Source organism: Girardinichthys multiradiatus, chromosome 2, assembly GCF_021462225.1.
Source record: "Girardinichthys multiradiatus isolate DD_20200921_A chromosome 2, DD_fGirMul_XY1, whole genome shotgun sequence".
NCBI lineage: Eukaryota > Metazoa > Chordata > Actinopteri > Cyprinodontiformes > Goodeidae > Girardinichthys > Girardinichthys multiradiatus.
In genome coordinates this window covers 19,248,843-19,273,246 of record NC_061795.1, presented here as the reverse complement: position 1 = coordinate 19,273,246, position 24,404 = coordinate 19,248,843, and the positions used below count along the sequence as shown (strand labels likewise).

Here is a 24,404-nt window from a genome sequence, read left to right as displayed (position 1 = left end):
AATTTGAAGCCTAGAGTCCTAATGGGTTCCATATGTTTTTAATGACTCTATAGGTGGAGCAGCATTGTTTTTGCAAATTTTTCCTTTTTGTATTCTAATTAGCACCATGCCACTGAGGGGCCCATCTGGGTGGGCTAAAATACGCAAGTAAACAGTGAAGCTCGATACCCAGCATTTACTTCAGCAACTCCTGCAGTTGTCTGCCTGAAGTCATATCATAACACATGATCTCTTTTCACAGTGATGCACCCTTACTGAGGAAAGTAAGTGTTGAAGGGAAATTAGTACTATCGTACCGGCTTCCATGGTCGGCGATGCCAGGACGTGGAGCCTGGGCAGGATTGGAGGTTGCACTGCTCCATGTCAGGCGGTTTGTCCAGGATGTCACAGTTGTAGTCGTTGAGCATTTGTCCACTGGGTCTTTGACAGACCACTAAACGAGTCTTTCTCCCTCCACCACAGGTCTGGGTGCACTGAGGGAAACAGCAGACCAAATATCAAGCTTTTGATGTTGTACTGGCTATGGCTATATGTCTATAGTGAATATAAAAAGTAATAGGCTAGCTTAATTGTCTTCATACTTTGCTCCCATCAATCAGGACTTTTTTTGCACAGCAAACGAAAATATCTGAAAATTTGTCTTTAGAAGACCGGAAGAAAATCCAGCAAACATCTGAAACAGTACCAGGTATTATCTTTCATCTGATACTTCACTGTATCACAGGTTTTCAGCTAAACATTCATTGGGAATCATCGTGTTGGTACAATTTAATGTGTGTCAAACTGATTTTAATAGACTCAGATAGAAGGGTTGAAACAGATCATGTCTTTCTGACTGGTTCCAACCTAACTGCAAGTGCGTGTTGCTGGGATACAGCAATAGACGCGAGCCAGTTCTTTCAAACTTTATTTGTAATTATACAATGTTATAAACATAAATGTACAGCGACAGTGGGCACAATACAATCTATCACCTAATGAATTACAATCACACTGTAATAAAAAAAAGAACAGAAAAACAGCAGAGAAAAACTTGAATATTCAAGACTCAAACACAGTAAATAAAGATGGACTTTCAAAAAATCCTCCAAACAATTTACATGTTGAACGGAAAGGAAATGGTACTTGATTTAACCAATTGTCATTTCTAAATTAAATATTTTACGCATTGAATATGTATCATAAATCCTTAATGTTTATTTGCGCAATCCAGCCCGAACATGACATTGTTTTTGTTCAGATAGAAATAACACATTTTTTAGAGTTCAGCCAACATTTAAAGTCATTCCCCATGAGTATAACAAAGAACACAGTCAACACTATCCAAATCACATTCACTCGTGCGTTAAATGCAACATATTTTAAATTGCATCTTTTTCATTTTATTTGGGAGTGTAACAGAAATACAACCCGTTTGAAGTCTGACAACATCTTCTATTTCCACCACCACTGGTATGTTTGTTCCTTTAAAGCTGCAGTTATGCAGTTATAAGCTACAATATGAGACAGATTCGGTGAAAAAAAGGAAAAACTTCACTGGCTCCTCCCAGTGGTCCTACTCCCATTTGCAGAAATACACCTCTTACGGTCAGAAACAAGCAATCAAAGCCAGAAGAAAAGTCTTAGCAGTGTCAATCATGCTCGTGTACGCGATGCTCACATCCCTCCCTCACACAAATGTAAAAACTGCAATATATGGACTATTCAGACCTGGACTGGAATATTCTACACTTAGTAAAGATTCTTTAAAACAGTTTGTAATCTGTGAAAGCTTAACTCTCTTTAATCTGGACTTGTCTCCTTCTCGTGAGCCCAATATTGTATTGTCTCGTGAGCTGGACGTGTATAATTACACATCTTGGGTTTTCTGTAAGGTTTTACATTTTGAGTAGATTCCTGTTGGGTTGTCTTAGGTTTCTGTGTCTTTTTCTGTAGTTTTGACTGTTATTCTCTTAGTTTTCTCAGTTTCCATTTCATCACACATGTAGTAGTTCAGCTACAACCAGTGCATTAGTCCTCCGTAGGCCAAGATTCTTGCAAGTCCTCAATAACACTCCTTGGTCCTTACACATCCTCCAGTTAAGCCATGCTCATGTTCCATATTATATTCCCGTTTCTGTTCTCTTTCCCATACTTTCAGTTTCTGTTCATGTCTTGCTCTCAGTTCGTTTTGAGTTGGAAAATTAAAGATTGGAGTTTTGCATCTACACTGCCTCCTATGTGCCTTCATTTGGATCCTAGAACTTTCTTTCACATGGAATGTGATGCCTGTTATGTATACACACAAAACAGGTTTATCCTATTTGCTCAGGAGCCTTTGTAAGCCTTTCAATGCAAATACATTCATTTTAAAAGGACCAGGTGCAAGAAAAGTAGTCTGCAATAGAAACAGAAAAGTACCACAAAACAGCTGTCCTAACATATATAGTCTCACCTCTCTCCAGACCCCATAGTTCCACAGAGGGCAGGGCCCGGAGTCGCACCTCTTGGACTCGGCAGGTTTGACTCTTTCATCACAGTAGCTGTTGCTCCGCCCATCAGCATCCTGACAGACCACCACTCGTCTCTGAAAGCCTCCTGCGCAGGTGCTGGAACACTGAATAAAACACACAGCTTTTGATCAGACTACATCATTTATATTAATTTGGGTTTTAATAAATATCAACCCCTTCGGTCTGCCATATTAGTGCTTAGAATTAACCTTTTTCCTATTTTACGGCAAATATTTTAATATTAATTTCATATTTGTTTTTATTTGTCTGAAAAGGATATAAGATTGTTGGAATCCCCATGATGTCATGGGGATCCATTAACAAAACACCACTCCCAGTTGCATGTCTTTCTCTATTCTGCCGCCCGCTGCTAGAACTGCATAAAGAGAGGCAATGCGCGAGGGTCTGAAACTTGCTGGTGAGTAAGACTTGGATCCAACATAAAATACGGTTAGACGTCTACATATCTAGCAACTGTATAATGGCCAAACATAAAGGCAAACTACCTGAACTATTTTGTCTGAGTTCATTCAGGAGAATCTGAAGGCATTTTAGATTCCCCAAAAAAAGGTTGACAAGCAGTTTCCCTTGTACTGCCATGAGAGAAGATGGCATAGGAACCTCAGCCCTGCCTGCCTGCTATGTGTGCCAACCCATGCAGAGCTCCCCCAAGTGGCCGTCCGCCATGCAACCAAGTGGCCAGACTGAGCCACCGTGTTTCCCATGTAACTTAAAGCCCTTTGGAACTTCGTCACTCCTGTTCCTAAGAACGGCTCACATGAGAGGTTGTGTATGGGGAGAAAATTGCGAAAAACAATTTAAAGATTGTTTGTTTCTATGTGTTTTGCTTGTCTCTGGTGTTAAACTATTTGAATGCTAACAGGCCTCTATGCTTTGAGGCTAGTTTATTTGTTTGGGTTGTGTATTAAGGTTTTGACTTTGCTTCAATGAGTTGTTTAAATATAAATTGGCCGTAACACACCGAGAGCTCTCATATGCACATTAATATTTATATTAATGGTAACTAAAGATACACGTGTGACTTAAAGGAGTGGTGAAGAAGTTATAAGCTTTCCTTTATAAGCTAAACCATTAACTAATACTGCTAATGCTAGGTCAAATATTTATATCCGGTTCATCGCTATCTTTTGAAAGTCCATTGACATTCCTCTCCGCCATTTTAGTAGTCCATTACTCCATGTGATAGCTAGTTAACAACATTAAGGTCGATTGTCCAAAAGATTATTGATTTCTAACTTGGCAAATAATATTTCCTGGATTATCATTTTACTAAAATAGTGCTGGCCAATTAAAACAACTTTAAGAATCAATTGTCCAAAAAGTTTATCGATTCTAACTTGGCAAATTCTTTAAAATATTAAAATAATGTTTTATCTATCCTGATTTGCATTGTGACTGGTTGTTCGAAGACATACCAACTGTTGTCTTAATTATTTTTAAAACTAATCTGACCTTTGTTCCAATTTCTCAAAGTAAACCTTGGTCCCTAAACATAAACGAACTGTCATATCATTGAATTTTGTTTTAGTTCCTTGTTTCCTTTATTTGTAAATAGTTTATTTATTTTCCTTATTACTTCATTTTGCTTGGTAGTTTTAGTTGAATTGTTCTGGCGTAGTTAGAGTTTTTTAATTGGAATATTTCAACTTGGAGTTAAATTGTTTTTAGTAATAAATTCTTGTATTTTGGAGAGAAGTTGTCTGTGTTTATTCCTTATGTTTGCAGAGCAGTACTTGACAGACCAAAAGTTATTTGGCTAATGATTCCTGATCAGGTGGTGCTCTGATTAGTCAATCTAACTAAAATTCTATATAGTTTATTCCTGGATTGCCCTGTATTTAACTCCTTCCATCCATTGATAAGCTTTTTTGTTTGTTCAGAGATCTACGTGTGTTCTTGTCTTCATATCAACAGGGGGGTTGAAGTCGACTCACCAGTATCATCAGATAGTAACATGTTAAGGATGCTGGGCAACAACTTTGTTTTAATTTAAATCACTGAAAGCATCTTAACTGACGGCATGAGCATTTCCCCTATATCAGGTGAAACCCTCCTTAGACATGTGCTCTAGGTATAGCTCAGTTTATTACTGTAAATTGTAAGCCATGCCCATTTGGTTCAATAATCTTAGGTCCATGAGCTGAAAGCACACAAGCTGATCAAGTTGTCTTATGTGAAAGGATAAAGTAACCGATGGCAGTGATGGAGGGTGACATGTTGTTTGGTTGCATGTTTGTTGCGGAACTATGATCTGAAAGGAGGTTTCTAACAAATTTCATTTTCACCGATGAAGATATCCTCACAGCTTGATGCTGCCAAAACCAAAGAGATCAGTTTTGGCTTCAGCTGATCAGGGAGATCAGTTAACCATGTTAGCCCTTAAATAGTTTGTGGTACGCTGTGCTATATGCATGATTTATGCAGCTCTGCATGCATATATTTCAGTCAGGATTAGAAGAACAGTACATCATCTACTGATGGAAAATATAGCCTAAAGATCTTATACAAAATCCAAAAAATAAACACTAAGCACAATGCAAAGTGTTTCAGTCTGCACCAAAATGATCTAACTATGAACAAACAGCTGCTGTGCTCTCAAACATCTTCCAAAAAATGTCACAGAACATTTCTGTCTTGACACAAGTAATTGCATGGCTCAGAATCAAATTATAATGATGCATTTCTTCTGTTAATGGGAGGGAGAACACTCAGTACTATCTACATGTGGGGGAGGACAGCACAAACTGAGTCTGGACACTGGTGGTTTTACTCTTAAATTAGACTGAGCAATTTGCAAGCAAGATTTTTAATGGTACAATCCACATGCGATAACTTTAACATAAAAAGTAAAACTTTATTGACTAATGCTATATGTATAACACTGCATCCTGCTTAAAGCTGAATGATCAGCAGCTTGATCTGACCCTAAGATTTACAACTGGTCTGATTTCAGTCAGATTTCCTTTGCAGTAACCTTCATTTTTTTCGCAGACTAACTCACTCACAGAACATTCAGTACATCATGAAGTTCACTGTGTATACACCTGTCTGTTACCCTATATGGCCTTTTGCTTTAAAAGACAAAACCATCAGTTTCTTCACCCTCAAACCTAATTGGTTCAAAAACTGTCTTCACACACACCTAATAATATAGATGTATAGCCCAAGTGCAGGTAAAGAATATTTTGCTCATTGCAATATTCTAAAACATGTAATGTATGTTAAACATACTGCGCCCCACGGTCCGGTCCTCCACTGGTTGTCTGCAGACGGGACGTTCCAGCTACTGTGTCCTGGATGATGTCCTGGATCCTGAGGATATCCATATGGCTGCTCATAAATGTGCTGACGGTTGTAGACAGAGGGGCAGGGAGCAGTGTTGCACTCTTGCTCAGCTGAGGGCCTTTCATCGGGGTCACAGAAAGACTGGTCCACTGCCTGGTGGTAGTTGGAGCAGACCACTTGTCTGGTAGCTCGTCCAATACCACATGTCACTGAACACTGGGTAAGGGAAGAGGAAAAGGTTACAAACATAGGAAAAAAATGGGAGCTGTCAGTTTCATAACCATAAAAATGCAACCTAAAGACCTTTACATTAGAGTTTTACATGCGTTTTAAAGGAGATGTAGGAAAAGCATTATATATTATTATATAATATGCCAAAATATTACACTAAATCGTTTATCTGTTACGCAAATGACTACACCTTCCAAGTCACTTTCCAATATCTCATTCTAAAGCAAATGCCTGCAATGAAACATTTCTATAAACCTTTGGAAATTTCCGGTTTGCTGGCATTTCAGCTCATTTCTAGATTCTTTTCAGAACCACCAGAATTCTGGTTTGCTTGTAGGTTGTCTCAAATTAGCTGCATAATATTATTAAGGTAAAAACTTTAACTTGGGAATTAATTCAATTAGATTCAGTTTTATTTATATAGCGCCAATTCACAACACATGTTGTCTCAAGGCACTTCACAACAGTCAGGTACATACATTCCAATTAATCCTAACCATTGAACAGTGCAGTCGGAGTTAGCTTTTTATTCAAATTGGATAAAAAGTTTTTCTATCTAAGGAAACCCAGCAGATTGCATCCAGTCAGTGACTTGTAGCATTCACTCCTCCCGGATGAGCAAGTAGAGACAATGGACAGTCACTGGCGTTGACTTTGCAGTAATCCCTCATACTGAGCATGCATGTAGCGACAGTGGAGAGGAAAAACTCCCTTTTAACAGGAAAAAACCTCCAGCAGAACCAAGTTCAGTATGAGCGGCCCTCTGCCACGACCGACTGAGGGTTTGAGAGAACAGAGCAGACACACAAAAAGAATACAGAAGCACTGATCCAGGAGTCCTTTCTATGGGAAGGAAAAGTAAATGTTAATGGATGTAGCTCCTTTAATCATTTCACCTAGAAAGAAAGAACAGATAAACTCTGAGCCAATTTTCAAGGTTAGAGTCTGAAAGAGAGCACATAGAGATGTTACAGTTAAGCTCCGTCAATTGCCATGTGTAGGAGAGAGAAAGGGTTAAACACTAAAAGACAGGGCTATGTGGATCATCGGTAGAGGGTGAGCATTAAGTTGTTGCCAGCAGAAGCTCGGACGATTCCCCTCTCTAGAAAGGTGTCACAGGTAGACACAGAGCCAGGCCAGGTGTAGCTTCTAGGAAGAGAATAGAAAGAACAAGGTTAAAAGCTGCAATAACAGCAAATAATGCAAAATTGGAGAGTAGTGTGAGAATGTAGCGAAGAGGGTGAAAGTGGTCGTTATGTCCTCCAGCAGCCTAAGCCTATAGCAGCATAACTACACAGATAGTTTCAGTTATTATTTAGTTAAACGGCGCTTATTTACAACAATGCCGTCTCAAGGAACCCCACAAAGGGTCCCACTGATGGTCATTGTTATACTAAAAACCACAATGATTGGGATACCTCTCTCTGTCAGACTGATTATAACCATTGGAAAAGAGAAGGGGTCATACAGGTAGCAGAAATGGAGGGTGTGTTTGCACCTCAACCATAACTGAGCCAGTTTAGGCTAAACCTGACTCCCCCTTACTCCATCCAACAGGGAGGGAGGAAGGCTACCTCCCTGATGAACTAAGCCATTCTAACTATAAGCTTTATCAAAAAGGAAAGTTTTAAGCCTAGCCTTAAAAGTAGACAGGGTGTCTGCCTCACGGACTAAAACTGGGAGCTGGTTCCACAGGAGAGGAGCCTGATAACTAAAGGATCTGCCTCCCATTCTACTTCTAGAGACTCTAGGAACCACCAGTAAACCTGCAGTCTGAGAACGAAGTGCTCTGTTAGGAACATATGGACCAATCAGATCTCTGATGTATGATGGAGCTAGATCATTAAGGGCTTTATATGTGAGGAGGAGAATTTTAAATTCTATTCTGGGTTTAACAGGGAGCCAATGAAAGGAAGCTAAAATAGGAGAAATATGATCTCTAAAATAGGAGAAATATGATCTCTCTTTTTAATTTTCATCAGAACTCTTGCTGCAGCATTTTGAATCAGTTGAAGGCTTTTAACTGCATTTTGTGGACATCCTGATAGTAAAGAATTACAATAGTCCAGCCTTGAAGTAAAAATTGCTTGGACTAGTTTTTCAGCGTCACTCCTGGATAGGATATTTATAATTTTGGCAATGTTCCGGAGATGAAAGAAGGAAATCCTAGAAACCTGTTTAATATGGAATTTAAATGACAAGTCCTGGTCAAAAATAACACCAAGGTTTTTTACTTTATTACCGGAGGTCAATTTAATGCCATCCAGGTTAAGTGATTGACTAAGCAGTTTCTTTTTTAAAGGCTCTGGTCCAAAGACGACAACTTCTGTCTTGTCTGAATTTAGAAGCAAAAAATTTAAAGTCATCCAAGTTTTTATATCTTCAAGACATGCTTGCAGTCTATCTAACTGGTTGGGTTCATCAGGATTTATGGATAAGTAAAGCTGAGTATCATCAACAGTGAACAGTGAAAATGTATACTATGCTGCCTGATAATTTGACCTATTGGAAGCATATATAAAGAGAATTGGCCCAAGTACTGAACCCTGTGGTACTCCACAATTAACCCTGGAGTTTAAAGATGATTTATCATTTACATGAACAAACTGGAATCTGTCAGACAGATAAGATTTAAATCAGCCTAGCGCTGTTCCCCTGATCCCTACAGCATATTCCAGCCTTTCTAAGAGAATATTGTGATCGACTGTATCAAATGCGGCACTGAGATCTAACAGAACCAGTACAGACACAAGTCCATTATCTGAGGCCATGAGAATATCATTAGTGACTTTCAGCAGAGCTGTTTCAGTGCTATGATGAGCTCTGAAGCCTGACTGAAACTCTTCAAACAGGTCATTACTGTGTAAATGCTCACACATTTGATTTGCAACTATTTTCTCAAGAATTTTAGATAAGAATGGAAGATTGGATATAGGCCTGTAATTTTTCAAGTCATCTCGATCAAGCGAAGGTTTCTTAAGTAAAGGTTTAATTACAGCTACCTTAAAAGCCTGTGGTACATATCCATTTACTAAGGATAAATTAATCATTTCTAAAATGGGGCTGGTAATCAGAGGGAACACAATAATTTGGTTGGGATTGCGTCTAACATACAAGTTGAAGGTTTTGATGAAGCTAATATTTCTGATAACTCAGGAAGCTCCACAGGATCAAAACAGTCCAAACACAAATCAGGTTCTACAGTTATTTCCAATGTTGTCTCACTTGCTGAGGATGAAGTAATCATCTTCGAAAGTATTTCAAAGATTTTCTTTTTAATAGAATCAATTTTATTTAAGAAGAATCCCATAAAATCATGATTGCTAAGAGCTAAGGGAATGGATGGCTCAACAGAGCTATGACTCTGTGTAAGTTTAGCAACTGTACTAAAGATAAACCTAGGATTATTCTTGTTCTCTTCTATTAATGATGAGAAATAAGCTGTTCTAGCTTGGTGAAGTGTCTTTTTATACAACAGTAGGCTATTTTTACAGATTAAGTAGGAATCCTCTAGGTGTGTAGAGTGCCATTTTCTTTCCAATTTTCTAACATTGTGCTTTAAAGTATGCAGTTCTGAATTAAACCAAGGAGCTATCCTCCTATGAATGATTACCTTCTTTTTCAAGGGGGCTGCATTGTCTAATGCATCATGCAATGGTGAAGAAACAAGTCATATTAGAATAGAGAGTAAACATGCTGGCATTAGCCTATTTCCTGTTTGTCTGTCTTACTTAACAGATGTTTTTAATCAAATACATTCACGGTCTTACAATTTACTTTTAAAATTATATTTTGGGCAGATTCATGTAACATTTTAAGAGTTATACATTTTCAAGCACAACTGTAAATCTCTAGTTTATAAAAAGAGGTTCTCTTTTTTTAAGTTTCCACCAGATGTTGGCTGCCATCAGACACTGACTGAACAAGCTGGAAATCTCCCAACAGTTTGACAGTTTGTGTTCAGCATCTTTTTGTTTGAATTCCTGGCTAGTACTGCTTGAACTATTCTACTTGGACTCTTTTCCTTAAATTATTTGCATTTTTTTTTCTAATTAGATTTTTGTAGGACATTTTCCAGATCCAGAATTTGCCCAGTGTTAACAGAGTGTTGCTTTTAATTATTCCCATGAACTGCTTCATGATGTTATGCCTCGAGATGTGAAGCCTTTTTTTATACCGACAAAAAAGGGGGTGGAAATGAACTTAATGTGGCAAATGAAATTAAATAGACTCGGGAGGTTTCCATCAAAGGAGTTCATTTGGGTTTAAAAGACAATTAAACAGACCTTTTCATATGGTCACAGGGTTTAAAATTACACAATGATGATAAATAACCTTGAGATTCACTCCAGTACTAGTTTGGAATGAAAAATAAAATCAAGACATAACTGTACAAGATGATGGCATTGTCTCAGGAACTTTGACATTACTAACTAAATGAACCCTGTGATTACTGTGGTTACCAAGTTGGGAAAATACAGTGCATCTGGAAAGTATTCACAGCACTACATCTTTCCACATTTAGTTATGTTACATCCTTATTGCAAATGCTGTCAAATTAATCAAATTCTACACACAGTACCCCATTATGACAATGTAAAATAAGTCTGTTTGAGATTGTTGCAAATTTATTACAAACAGGACTAAGAATTTACATTTACATAAGTATTCACAGTCTTTGCGTAAAACCTTGTTGATTCCACCTTTGGTAGCAATTCCAGCCTCAATTCCAGCCTTTTCAAAATGATGCCACAAGCTTAGCCCGCCTATCTTGGCAGTTTCGGCCATTCTCCTTTGGAGTACATCTCAAGCAAATGGGAGACATCTGTTTACAGCCAGTTTCAGATCTCTCCAGAGGTGCTGAATCGGATTCAAGTCTGGACTCTGGCTTGGCCACTCTAGGACATTCACAGAGTAGTTCTAAAGCTACTCTTTTGATGTCTTGGATGTGTTCTTTGGGTCGTTGTCCTGCTGAAAAATAAACCGTCGCTCCAGTCTGAGGCCAGGAGCGCTCTGGAGCAGGTTCTCAAAGCAGGATGTCTCGATACATTGTTGCATTCATCTTTCTCTCTATCCTGACTTGTCTGCTAGTTCTTGCTACTGAAAATCATCCTCATAGCGTGATGCTGCCACCACCATGCTTCACTGTAGGGATGGTATTGGCCTGGTGATAAGCGTTGCCTGGTTTCATCCAAATATGAGGACTGGCATTAACACTAAAGAGTTCGATCTTTGTCCAGCCCAGAAAATTTTATTTTTCATGGTCTAAGAGTCCTTCGGGTGCCTTTTGGCAAACCCCACATGAGCTGTCGTCTGCCTTTTATTAAGGAGTGACTTTCATCTGGTCACTCTACCACACAGGCCTGATTGGTGTTTGTCCTTCTCTGTCCACACTGTCAACTGTGGGACCTTATATAGAGAGGTGTGTGCCTTTCCTATTAATGTCCAATCAACTGAATTTACCACAGGTGGAGTCCATTTAAGCTGTAGAAACATCTCACGGATGATCAGTGGAAACAGTATGCACCTCACTTTTGAGCTTTATGGCAAAAGCTGTGAATACTAACGTAAATGTGATTTCTTAGTTTTCTATTTGTAAGAAATTAGCAAAAATCACAAACAAACATCTTTCACATTGTCATAATAGAGTACTGCATGTTGAATTTTGTAAAAGAGATTAATTAGATACCATTTGGAATTAGGCTGTAACATAACTAAATGTGAAAAAGGAGCAGCGCTGTAAATACTTTCTGGATGCACTGTAGGTACGCCTTTGATGTTTTACTTACATCAGACCACTCTCTGGCATGCCACTGACCACAGGGGCTGAAGCAGGTGGAGAACTCTGGAGGGCGGGGCAGATGAGCACAGTACGATTCGTCAGCCACTCCTCCCTGAGCGTCTCTACAACTGACATAGCGTGCAAGCTTCCCCTTGCCACAGGACACTGAGCACTGTGCAAAAAGATAAAAAAAGAGAAAGTTATTAAATAGATAAGGCACAGATCGTATGGTTCTTTGCATTAGAAAAGGTAATTTCCTATACTAAAAACAGAATGTTTTCAACTCCAATCTAAAGAAAACATAATGTTATTGCAAAGAAACAATTGAATTGTGTTAGGAGCCTGTCACAACTATGTGTCAATATGGATAAGTAATTATATTGAATTGTCACACCACACACGGCAGCACAAAGACCTCCAGTTTTAAATATTACAAATACAGTGCCTTGCAAAGGTATCAATACACTTTTATTATTTTCAGATTCTGTGGCATTAAAACGCCACACTTTATGTCTTTTCGGATTCTGTTTGATTAAACCAACAGATGCATGTCTAAAAGATCTGGTGAATGTTTGTATTCAGCCCCCTTAAGTCAATATACAGCGGAGCCACATTTTACTACAAGTATCTTGGGATATGTCTCTACCAGCTTTGCACATATTGAGACTGTTCTTTCATTGTATAATTTTTTCTGTAAACTAGTTTATAATGATTGTGAACTGCAACTTTCAAGTTTTGCCACAGATTCTAAATCAGATTGGAGTCCAGACTTTGACTGGGCCATTCTAACACTTGATTTTAGCTTTGATCTAAGCTTTTCCATTGTGGCTCTGACTGTATGTTTAGGGGTTTTGTCTGCTAGAAGGTGAATTTCCCCCCCCCCCCCCCCCCCCCCAAAAAAAAACAAAAAACAAAATCTAATGTCATTTGCAGTTTTCAATAGGTTTTATTTTAAGATTAAACTAATGGAATCCCCACAGGATAATGCTGCCAACAACATGTTTCACAGTTTTAGTCTCACCTGACCAGAGCACCTTCTTCCACATTTACTGTGTCCCCAACATTGTTTGTGACAAACTGCAAATTGAGCTTCTGTTTTGAACAATGGCTTTCAACTTTTATTTATCCATAAAGGCCAGATTTGCAAAGTGCACCACTAATTGGTCCAGAGTTTCTCACCTGAGCTGTGGATCTCTCTGCAACTCCTCCAAAGAATCAATGGGTCTCTTGTCTACTTCAAGTATGTAGTTGCAACATGGAAAGACGTAAAAAGTTCAAGGGATATGTATATGCTTGCAAGGCCATATTGCTAACAGTGTCAGAAGAAGTGAAGATCGTAAGCAAAGCTGGAATTTTTGAAGACACTTTCAGAGGCGAAGAAGCCTCTTTAAATATAAATGACAGGAACAACCACCTGGACAATCTGGTTTTAACCAAATACCATGACAAGGGTTTCATGTTTTCATTTTTTTCTCTGTTTTTCTCAGTTTAACTTTAAGTTCTCAAAACACCAAGTTTCACTTTACTAACATTGACACCTGCATTTCTTTATACAGTAACTCCCTCAGTGTATATACAAAGTCAGGTTTTCAGCTGTCTGTTGTCAAACTGTGGTTCATCTTATTTTTTGTGTTCTTTGTATCAAGTTTTGTTTTCATTCTTGTCACACTCAGCCTGTTTGCAGTTGATGTTTTTGGACATTCTGCTTTGCAGTGTCCTTGCATTTGATTTAACTTCTATTATTATTTTAGTTATTTTACCCCAGGTTTTTTGCTTTGTTTATATTATCTAATAAACAACTTCAAGACAAAACAAGCCAATTTAACTTCCACAATAGCTTGTGAAATTCTAAACACAAAGTATTTGCTAAAATGTAAAGATTAAAAAATGTAAAACTTTTGATTCTTGCCTTTTGGCCCCATGTATGTAAATGAGAAACTGCCCTTCCTGTTTTCTTTCTGTCCAGCAGTTAGCTAGATCTATATTGGCTATTTCTCAAACACATTCTGCTGTTTTAAACTTTACCTATAATTTATCTTCAAAAATATATAGATATACCCAATGTCATGCCACAATTCATGTTAAACTTAAATAGAATGTGACCAAGCATTAACATGTAGTCTTACTGGAACACATTTCATTATTTTTTTAAAGAAAGACAGTACAGTAAAGAAAAAAAAATGGGAATGAGTGTTCATCTTTGTTAGGTGATTTAATATCTTAATATACCCCTTGGGTGAGCATGGATAATAGGCAATATGTAAAGAGCTTGAGCAACGAAGCATTCAAACACAATTTGCCATAGATACTTAGGGACCAGTGGGTTTACCATAAAGCAGCTGTTGATCACTTTTTTCATTTAAGTTTTTGGAATTTTGGCATAATCATGGGTAAAGCCTTAAGGTTAAGTCCAAAATTATTCATACACCTGACAGAAGTAAACCATTTTTATTGAAGCAAGAAATCGTCTCGCTCCACTTTGCACGGAACCTGTTGTGTTTCCACTGACCTACTGATGGCTGAAAATGGCCTCCAGCCGTCAGTGTAGTGGGCTGTGCTGCTATAAACATTACTGTGTAACAACTATAAATAATGCTCCATCCTCCTGAACACGCTGGCTCGCTTAAAGATCATCAATAAATTTCCGAACCAAACATACTGTTTCATGGTGGTATTGTTTTGTGTGTTTTCGGGAAATGTTTATGCGTCCGAACAGCTGATTGTATGTATGATCAGCTGGTTTAGGATGTGACACGTGTGTAATTCAGAAAGCTGAAATTGTGTCCTTTTTATTTTCTTTCAGCCTTCCGGCATGGTTTATGATTTTTAAATAGTACAATTATATTTAGGTTTGACCCGCTGTAGCCATTGTGGTCCTTATTATCTCAGTCGCTCTGAGTTTTATTAACTTTTCCCTGTACTACCTCTTGCAAAACTTTCTCTTTTTTCCTGGTCCCATGGTCAGTCAGTAAACAACAAGTCTGATTACGTCACATGTAGTGCCTACTCAGCCTGGGTTGGACCTGCTCAGGAGCAGGGACCAAAAAACTATGTGCCGGTACGGAAAAAAACAGTAATGGAAACGCTAGCAAAGCTGGGTGAGAGGAGTGAAGCCGGGCTTAGTGGACCCAGTGGAAAAGGGGCATTGGATATAGGACCCTCAAATTTAAAAACATGCATATCCGGGAGGACGGAATGCTGCAAGTCACTGACTGGATGCAATCCGCTGGGTTTCCTTAGATAGAAAAACTTTTTATCCAATTTGAATAAAAAGCTAACTCCGACTGCACTGTTCATTTGTTAGGATTAATTGGAATGTATGTACCTGACTTTTGTGAAGTGCCTTGAGACAACATGTGTTGTGAATTGGCGCTATATAAATAAAACTGAATTGAATTGAATTGCATAACAAACCAGAGCAATTAGTTGTGTATGGTTTGTTTCTATTAATAACACAAGAACATAGATACATATATACATATACTTATTCACTAGTTTTCCCTTAAGCTACACACATTAAAAAGAAAAAAAAAAAATGCCCATTGACTTGTTTGGTGTTTAACAAAAACCACAGATAAGCATCAAACCCAACAGTTCTCACCGCAGTCCAGGAGCCATATCTCCACTGAGTCACAAGTTGAACAGAGTTGTCAGGGCGAGGTGTGATTTGAGATGCAGAGGTCCATGAACATGGTGGCATCTCACAGTCCTATAATGTCAACATGAAAATTACTTTTGATGTGAACAAGGGTAATAAAATAACAGACTGAAATATTGTGCTGAAGTATGTACCCACGGTACCAAATAACAGTAATGGGTATGTACATTTCTTATGTTTACATAAGAAAAGATATACGATTTATATGTATACAAAAGAAAAGGGATACAATACATATTTTTACATAACAGAAGAATTATATTGTACATTGAAAAAAGTATATTTTTACATATGTAACAAGACACTTTGTGTAATTGAGATACAATGTATCTTCTTTGCCAAAGGAACAAAATGCATTATATCACTGAAACAAAATATATCTTCTCACATATGTAAACACTGGACTCTGTGGTGTGTAAGCAATTAGTTGCGGGTTTTGCTTGATTTGTTGAATTTTCAGTATTTTTAAAATGTCTTTTTAATCCTACCTGGCTGTCTCTGGGTCTCGCCGCAGCATTGCACTCTCTGTTATCTACTGTGTCACCATAGTCCCCTCGGACACATCTTACAGCCCTCATCTGGTAGCCATGTCCACAGGTCACCGCACACTGAAAGACAAAACCACGCACATGCATAGACACAAACATAAGCAAAAAAAATTAGTTCTAGTTAAAGTCCTATCTGTTTTTTGAGTTCAATATTTAAAACAGTGGTTCAGTCAAGATCCTGCAAAATAGAGTCTCATTTAGACCCTGACATGCACATATGTACAGACACATACGTTCACCCACAGATTCAATCTGACCCTTCACCTAATTGTTACCTGATTCAAGGTCACCTGATCATAATTAGAAATACCACAAGAGCAGAGGAAGTGTTGGGAACGGTTTATTTAATCAGTAAATCATAATCACACAAGCCAAAAGGAGCAGATATCATCCAGCTCTGCAAATATGGCTATCTTACTTCATATAAACATGTGGGGAGGATTTAACCTTGTATAAACTATACAATGAACTGTGAAGGACATTCATTCATAGATATTTGTCCTAATACAGCTGAATCCTAAGTTGGAAACTTAAAGACATGAATGAAGAATGCATGTGGGAGAGAAAGTTAGTCCAGTATAGTCCAACAGAAGTGAAGGTATATTTTAGAAAATGGAAGCTGGAATTACAAAGGGCACTCTCCCCTTTATGTTACTTGACTATCAGGAGACATATACACATTAATATACACGTACACAAAAACAATTCAGTCTAAAATAAAAAAATATATATTTTGTTTCATCAGATGGACACTGAAAATAGTATCTAGCGTGGTTTACCAAAGGCCATACTGTAAAGAAATTTAGAAATTACTTCCTAAGCTTGGATGTTACTTTCCTGGAACTTCTCAGACATTCTGCATTTCCTGAAATGTAGATGGAAAATTTTGGGAAAGTATCTGGTTTTGGGAAGTAATTAATAGGTGTGATCAATGTTCTCAATGATCAATGTTATTATCGTTAACGAAAAATTACGAAATAACAAAAACTAGAAGTAAGAAAACATTTTTGTTAACTGAAATAAAAATAAAAACGAGTCTTTGCAAACAAACAAAGGCTAACTGAAACTGTAATGCGTTACACACAAAATTAACTAAAATTAGCTGAATTTATAGAGATAATGTGCTTAGTTTTCATTTGTGTGGTCTCATTTTGTGGTCTAGTCTAGAGTTGTTGTTTTTTTTTCTTGTGGTGCCACATTCCGCCACCAGATGGCGGGTACGTCAGTCAAGTCATCTGAGTGGTCCGTCCACACCTGGTGTCATGTCAGCAAAACTTGGGAAAAAGCGCCAGAGTTCAAATTGGGATTACTTTGAATATGACTGCGTTTTAGATAAAACCAAGTGTCTTGTAGTGTAGGGTGACCAGACGTCCCCGATTTAGATAAGCTGTCCCCGGCAATGTCCCCGATTTTAGGGTTTTGTGAATAAGAAATGTTGTGTGTAGACTTACTACGGTAGTCGTGGCTGGAAAGCCCGAGTGAGCATGTTGCTCGCAACAACTGCTGTTACGGTAGCTGGTCGCGCTGCTGTTAACATTACAGACAGAGTAGAAGAAGAAGAGCTGAGTGCGCCGCCTTGGACTGGGCTGATCCTGGCCGTGATGAAGGTTTATTTCGCGGTAGGAAACGTTACTAGTGTTGTCAACATTCAAACAAATGGTAAAAAAAAAAAGAACGACTGGCTTGGATGTGTTTTGTGAGGACACAAATGCTAATAAACCAAGTTTTTATGAACGAACAGAACAGTAAATAGGAAGACAAGAGCACAACTCCCTGATTTGGGAAATTGGAGCTACAGTCTCAACAAGGATTCATCCAAAGTAAGACGTTTTAGAATTGATTGGTGACCTTTAGTTTATATTTCCTGAGTTAGTTAATTTATTATAGTGATTTGTAAACTCAGGCTGAGGGTGTTTTCCACTCAGTTTGGACATATGAAAGTCATTGAAAGGAGTCAGTAACAGGGAAAGTGAATGAGGCAAGAACTGCATGCACTGAGAATGATGAGAAGAGAGAGATAATCACCTGGTTAAATGTGCATTTCTTCTGTTTTATGAGCCTGTAGCCCCAAGTAAAAATAGTTTTTTTTTTTTCTTTTTGCTAAATATGGCAATTTTGGTATTTCATTAATTGAGGAAAATAGTTAAATAATTAAAGAAAAGTTAATATTTAAAGGATTATCCTAGTTTCCTAGATTCTAAAAATGTCCAACTACTAAATGGTGTCTGAAACAAAAATTCAGTTTTATTTGTTAAATTGTAATTTTTCAGTATGTTATATGCATTAATGTTTTTGGAGAAGATTGTGATTAAATTGTGTCTCTTTTAGAATAGTGAACATCTGATAGAAGGAATAGCAAAGCTAAGAGCACGGAAAGAGCAAATGTGTGTTAGAAAAAGTTCTAAAATGTTCAAGAAGCTACTTGGTACTTCCAATTACATACTAAGTTGTGATAAAATAAACAAAGCCCCAAGTAAGTTCACCAGACCAGTCCACCAAGTTGTGGAAAGTAACCCTAAAATTGCTAAGAATTACCTGGTGGGTTCCAAGAACTTTCTAGGAAAGAATCTTGCAAGTTTCAGAAAGTAGCAGGTCAGTTTTGGAAAGTCTTCTCTAAATTTCTGGAAAGTAAATGGTAAATTCTAGGAAGGTTCCAGCAAAACACATAGTAAATTCATTAAAGTTTCGAGACAGTATCTATTTTTCTGGCAAAGTAACCAGTAAGATGAAAGAAAGAACAAGTTGTATTGAAGTATGTATTGCAACCACAAAAAGGTAATCTAAGCACAATTAGTCAAACTTCATATGCTTGTTCAATAGATTTATTGACATAAGGCATTTATGCAGTTGATATATTTTTCATATATAACTCACGTAAATTGAACCATTATAGTAAATCAAATTATTTTAATCAATCTAACATGTATGTTAGGTATTTGCTAAAGTGTAAGTTAGATCTGTGGGTATGTGTATACTCAACTTACCGCTCCCCAGACGCCGACCTGCCATGTTGCACACTCAGCAAGTTCGCAGCTTCCCACAGTGGAAGGTTTACTAGACGGGTTGCAAAAATTTTCCCTCAGCTTTTCCTCCCCATCTCCCATGGTGCAGAAAACTTGTCGGTGCCTCATTCCTTTCCCACAGGTGACCAGACACTGATGGTTTTTGGGGATTTAGGTAACAGGGGGATAAAATTACTGTTTTTATATGATGTGTAAAAATACAATCAAATGTGTCAGGTTTATATTACTGGATAATATGGACAAAGCATGGGTCAGCTTTGTTTTATTCTCTGGCAAAAACTGAATCCACAAAACTGTAGCTGCAGTGCGTTCCATCGCCAATAATCCAGCCTTTATAAGCATTTGAGTAGGTTTAAAGAGGCTTACTTTATAGCAAATAAATCATCTGTGAAATATTGATGCTTTAGGTGTGTATTTGTAAGGGCCCACCTCACTCCACTCACTGACAGCCCACTTTGGACACAGCTGCTCGTTGCAGGGCTCAGATACCACCCTCTCATATTCGCTGCACTCTCTGTCCACTAATCGCCGGCCCAGGTTGTTCATACAGTAAGACTCTCTGCTACGAATCCCACGTCCACAGGTCTTGGAGCACTGTACAACAAGATTTCTTCATGCAGTTTATTGCAACAAAGCCGAAACTCTACAGGTCCTTCTCAAAATATTAGCATATTGTGATAAAGTTCATTATTTTCCATAATGTAATGATGAAAATTTAACATTCATATATTTTAGATTCATTGCACATTAACTGAAATATTTCAGGTCTTTTATTGTCTTAATACAGATGATTTTGGCATACAGCTCATGAAAACCCAAAATTCCTATCTCACAAAATTAGCATATTTCATCCGACCAATAAAATAAAAGTGTTTTTAATACAAAAAACGTCAACCTTCAAATAATCATGTACAGTTATGCACTCAATACTTGGTCGGGAATCCTTTTGCAGAAATGACTGCTTCAATGCGGCGTGGCATGGAGGCAATCAGCCTGTGGCACTGCTGAGGTCTTATGGAGGCCCAGGATGCTTCGATAGCGGCCTTTAGCTCATCCAGAGTGTTGGGTCTTGAGTCTCTCAACGTTCTCTTCACAATATCCCACAGATTCTCTATGGGGTTCAGGTCAGGAGAGTTGGCAGGCCAATTGAGCACAGTGATACCATGGTCAGTAAACCATTTACCAGTGGTTTTGGCACTGTGAGCAGGTGCCAGGTTGTGCTGAAAAATGAAATCTTCATCTCCATAAAGCTTTTCAGCAGATGGAAGCATGAAGTGCTCCAAAATCTCCTGAAAGCTAGCTGCATTGACCCTGCCCTTGATAAAACACAGTGGACCAACACCAGCAGCTGACACGGCACCCCAGACCATCACTGACTGTGGGTACTTGACACTGGACTTCTGGCATTTTGGCATTTCCTTCTCCCCAGTCTTCCTCCAGACTCTGGCACCTTGATTTCCGAATAACATGCAGAATTTGCTTTCATCCGAAAAAAGTACTTTGGACCACTGAGCAACAGTCCAATGCTGCTTCTCTGTAGCCCAGGTCAGGTGCTTCTGCCACTGTTTCTGGTTCAAAAGTGGCTTGACCTGGGGAATGCGGCACCTGTAGCCCATTTCCTGCACACGCCTGTGCACAGGGGCTCTGGATGTTTCTACTCCAGACTCAGTCCACTGCTTCCGCAGGTCCCCCAAGGTCTGGAATCGGCCCTTCTCCACAATCTTCCTCAGGGTCCGGTCACCTCTTCTCGTTGTGCAGCGTTTTCTGCCACACTTTTTCCTTCCCACAGACTTCCCACTGAGGTGCCTTGATACAGCACTCTGGGAACAGCCTATTCGTTCAGAAATTTCTTTCTGTGTCTTACCCTCTTGCTTGAGGGTGTCAATAGTGGCCTTCTGGACAGCAGTCAGGTCGGCAGTCTTACCCATGATTGGGGTTTTGAGTGATGAACCAGGCTGGGAGTTTTAAAGGCCTCAGGAATCTTTTGCAGATATTTAGAGTTAACTCGTTGATTCAGATGATTAGATTCATAGCTCGTTTAGAGACCCTTTTAATAATATGCTAATTTTGTGAGATAGGAATTTTGGGTTTTCATGAGCTGTATGCCAAAATCATCCGTATTAAGACAATAAAAGACCTGAAATATTTCAGTTAGTGTGCAATGAATCTAAAATATATGAATGTTAAATTTTCATCATCACATTATGGAAAATAATTAACTTTATCACAATATGCTAATATTTTGAGAAGGACCTGTATATGCTTTGTCTTTACACAGTTATTTTTCTACAGCCAATACCTGCGACCAGGCACTGTACTGCCAGCTCTTAAGCAGACAATCCCCATGGCACGTCTCTCTCATCTGAGGTTTGGTGATGTCAACGCAGAAACTAGCCTCTATCCTCTCACTCTGTCTCTTCATCTGGCTATACTTCATACACTGAACATCCAGGCTGCGGTAGCCAGGGCCGCATTTCGCTGAACACTCACTCTTTCCAGCGACATGCCATCTGAGAAATAAGAGATGTTAAAAAAAGTTTTGGAATTATGTGCGCTGCAAGAGCTTGTTGTGGTGGTACATGTTTATGTCTTCTCTGTGTTGGTCCCATAATTCCCACCTGAGTTCACAGTCAGTGTTGCAGGCCTCAGTAACAGCAATGGGGCGAGGTAAATGTTCACAGCGTTGGTCCGACACTTCAAGGTGGTCGCTCTTACGAAAGCACACTGCCTTCCGCCGTCTCTCACCTGAACACGAGATGAAAATAAAAACAAACATTAGATGGCTTTTTGAAGCCGTATTCTGTGCTTTGTGTCCAAGAACCCACACAAACGTGCCTACTTGATTCCACTTTGCACCTAGATCAAATGGGAGTCTGAGTGATTACACAATGGAGGGCAGATTCACGCCTAGTAAGACGCGACAGTCCATGTAAATCACCAGGCTGGTCAAAGAGAGCCTTATTCAAAGAAGCAGCAAGATACCTATGGTAACTCTGGGGGAGCTGCAGAGATCAACAGCTCAGGTATGATAATCTATCAAAAGGGTAAATATTATTGGTGAACTCCACAAATATGCCCTTTATGGAAGAGTGGGAAAAAAAGCCATAAATAAGAGGTCCACTTTGCAGTTTGCCATAAGCCATGTATCACAGAGGTCCCCAACCACCAGTCCACGAATCTGTAATGGTCCACGGGTCATTTGATGGGGCACTACAGTGTTTTGTAATTCTTTGGTACTGATGATGCCAATGAGCGATTTTAGTCTGAAAAACCAGAAACCTCTGCCTGCTTCTGTCGGTAGGAAGATAAGCAGCCGAGACGGAGCAGTGACTTAAGCATGTGAACTGACATGGAAAACTACCAATCCCTGGGGAGCAAACAACTGGGGACCTCTAATGTATGAAACACAGCAAACACGTGGAGGAACTATATTTCTGGCCTACATGCAAGTGCTATATGTACTGGAAAATGAAAAGTAGGCATCACCCTGAACACACCATCTGCACCATGAAACATAGTGGTGACAGCATCATAATGTGGGGATACTTGTTGTGAGCAGTGACGGAGAAGGTGGCCAGAGCGGACAGGAGCTAAATGGAGGTCAATCCAGGGAGAAACAACAACTGTTAAAGTCTGCTGACAACATGAAACTGGGGCGGGAGTTCACCTTCCAGCAGGGCAATGACCCTCAAAATTGAGTCAGAGCTACAGTGGAATTTAGATCAAAAATGTTCAAGTGTTCGTTCCAAATTTGGAATTTTATGATAAAATGTGAAAACTATTTTAAATCGTAGAAATATCTTTGCAAGTCATTATGTAGTATAGATTATTGTAATAGTTACATTAGGATGTGTTTTGACAGGTGCCTGAGGAATTTGTTTTGAGACTCAATAAATACACTAAGATATTGTAAAATATTAGCTGCTTGTCCAGCTGTTCTTTGAGCAAATGACATCATGAAGACCAAAGAACACAGCCCTTTAAAAAACATTAATTAAAAAAGGGTTGCTTTTAGTTTAGCAATATTTTCCTTTACCTCTATATAACCTAAAACAATTTTAAAAGGAAAATAAACCAAGTGGAAAAAGAATAGTCCTCATTCCTTATCTGAGGAACCTTCGAAGCCCAGCTGTCTTACCCTGACACAGACGACTGCATTCAAGCCCGGAGCCAGAGGGATCCCACACAAACTGCTCCCGTTGCTCCTCGATGGGTATGTTGAAGGAGTAACGTACATCTGGGTTGTAAAGGTTTCCCACACACAGGACCTGCCAAAACAATGGTGTCAACACTAAGATCATATCTTAAACTATGTATGTAACAACAAAGGTGACCTTATGCAGAAAGACGACTGATTTGGTAAATCCAACAAAAACGTTTTCATACCTGTAAAATAAGCTCTTCCTCAATGCGGTCTGTACAATTGATGCGCTCAACTTTTGTATCTGAGCCGCTGTACTCAATGATAGTTCCCTTGAAGGTGATTTCCCTTTTGAACATTGCCACCACAAAGTTCCCATTGAGGAGGAAGTTGGATTGAGTGTCAGACAAAGCTGAAAAAAAGCAGATAAGCAAAGGTCATTTTTGCCCAAAGAAAATAATTATTTCCAGTCAGTCAGTCAGTCAGTCAGTCATTTTCTACCACTTATTCCATAGTGGGTCGAGGGGGAGCTGGTGCCTATCTCCAGCAGTCTACGGGCGAGAGGCGGAGTACACCCTGGACAGGTCGTCAGTCCATCACAGGGCAACACACAAACAACCATGCACACACTCATTCATACACCTAAGGGCAATTTAGAGTGACCAATTAACCTAAATGGCATGTGTTTGGACTGTGGGAGGATATGTGGGAGGGATAATTATTTTCAAATAAAGGAAAATTGTGCTCCTTAATTAGTTTTTCCTCTTGTAGTCTGAAGTTTGGAAAAGGTGATGGACTCAGACCTGAACCTTCAGAGGCACATAAAGGTAGTAACTAGGTCGGCCTTCTATCACCTAAAAAACATCTCCAGAATTAAAGGACTAATGTCTCAGCAGGACCTTGAAAAACTAATTCATGCGTTCATCTTTAGTAGAATTGATTACTGCAACGGTGTCTTCACAGGTCTGCCTAAAAAGTCGATCAGACAGCTGCAGTTGATCCAGAACGCTGCTGTCCTCATTAGAACTAAGAAAGTGAAGCACATCACCTCAGTTCTAAAGTCCCTACACTGGCTCCCTGTAGCTCAGAGAATAGAGTTTAAAATACTTCTGTTAGTCTATAAATTACTAAATGGCTTAGCACCAAAATACATTACAGACTTGTTGTCAGTGTATCAACCAGCCAGACCTCTCAGGTCTTCTGGCTCAAATCTACTCTGCATA

General features: G+C 38.9%; 1 protein-coding gene across 1 annotated transcript in view; it reads right to left on the bottom strand.

The window, feature by feature from the left end:
* The window catches only part of LOC124878850 (A disintegrin and metalloproteinase with thrombospondin motifs 20-like), a 142,756-nt gene that overhangs the window by 39,748 nt on the left and 78,604 nt on the right, over nt 1–24,404 (bottom strand). Inside the window, exons 17-28 of the mRNA XM_047382995.1 lie at nt 23,427–23,593; nt 23,179–23,308; nt 21,659–21,785; nt 21,340–21,550; nt 19,470–19,634; nt 19,002–19,172; nt 15,958–16,077; nt 15,413–15,520; nt 11,819–11,983; nt 5,745–6,014; nt 2,435–2,596; nt 297–473 (exon numbers count right to left, since the gene is read on the bottom strand). Coding sequence (XP_047238951.1) covers nt 297–473; nt 2,435–2,596; nt 5,745–6,014; nt 11,819–11,983; nt 15,413–15,520; nt 15,958–16,077; nt 19,002–19,172; nt 19,470–19,634; nt 21,340–21,550; nt 21,659–21,785; nt 23,179–23,308; nt 23,427–23,593 — 1,973 coding nt within the window. The remainder of the gene's footprint in view (nt 1–296; nt 474–2,434; nt 2,597–5,744; nt 6,015–11,818; nt 11,984–15,412; nt 15,521–15,957; nt 16,078–19,001; nt 19,173–19,469; nt 19,635–21,339; nt 21,551–21,658; nt 21,786–23,178; nt 23,309–23,426; nt 23,594–24,404) is intronic.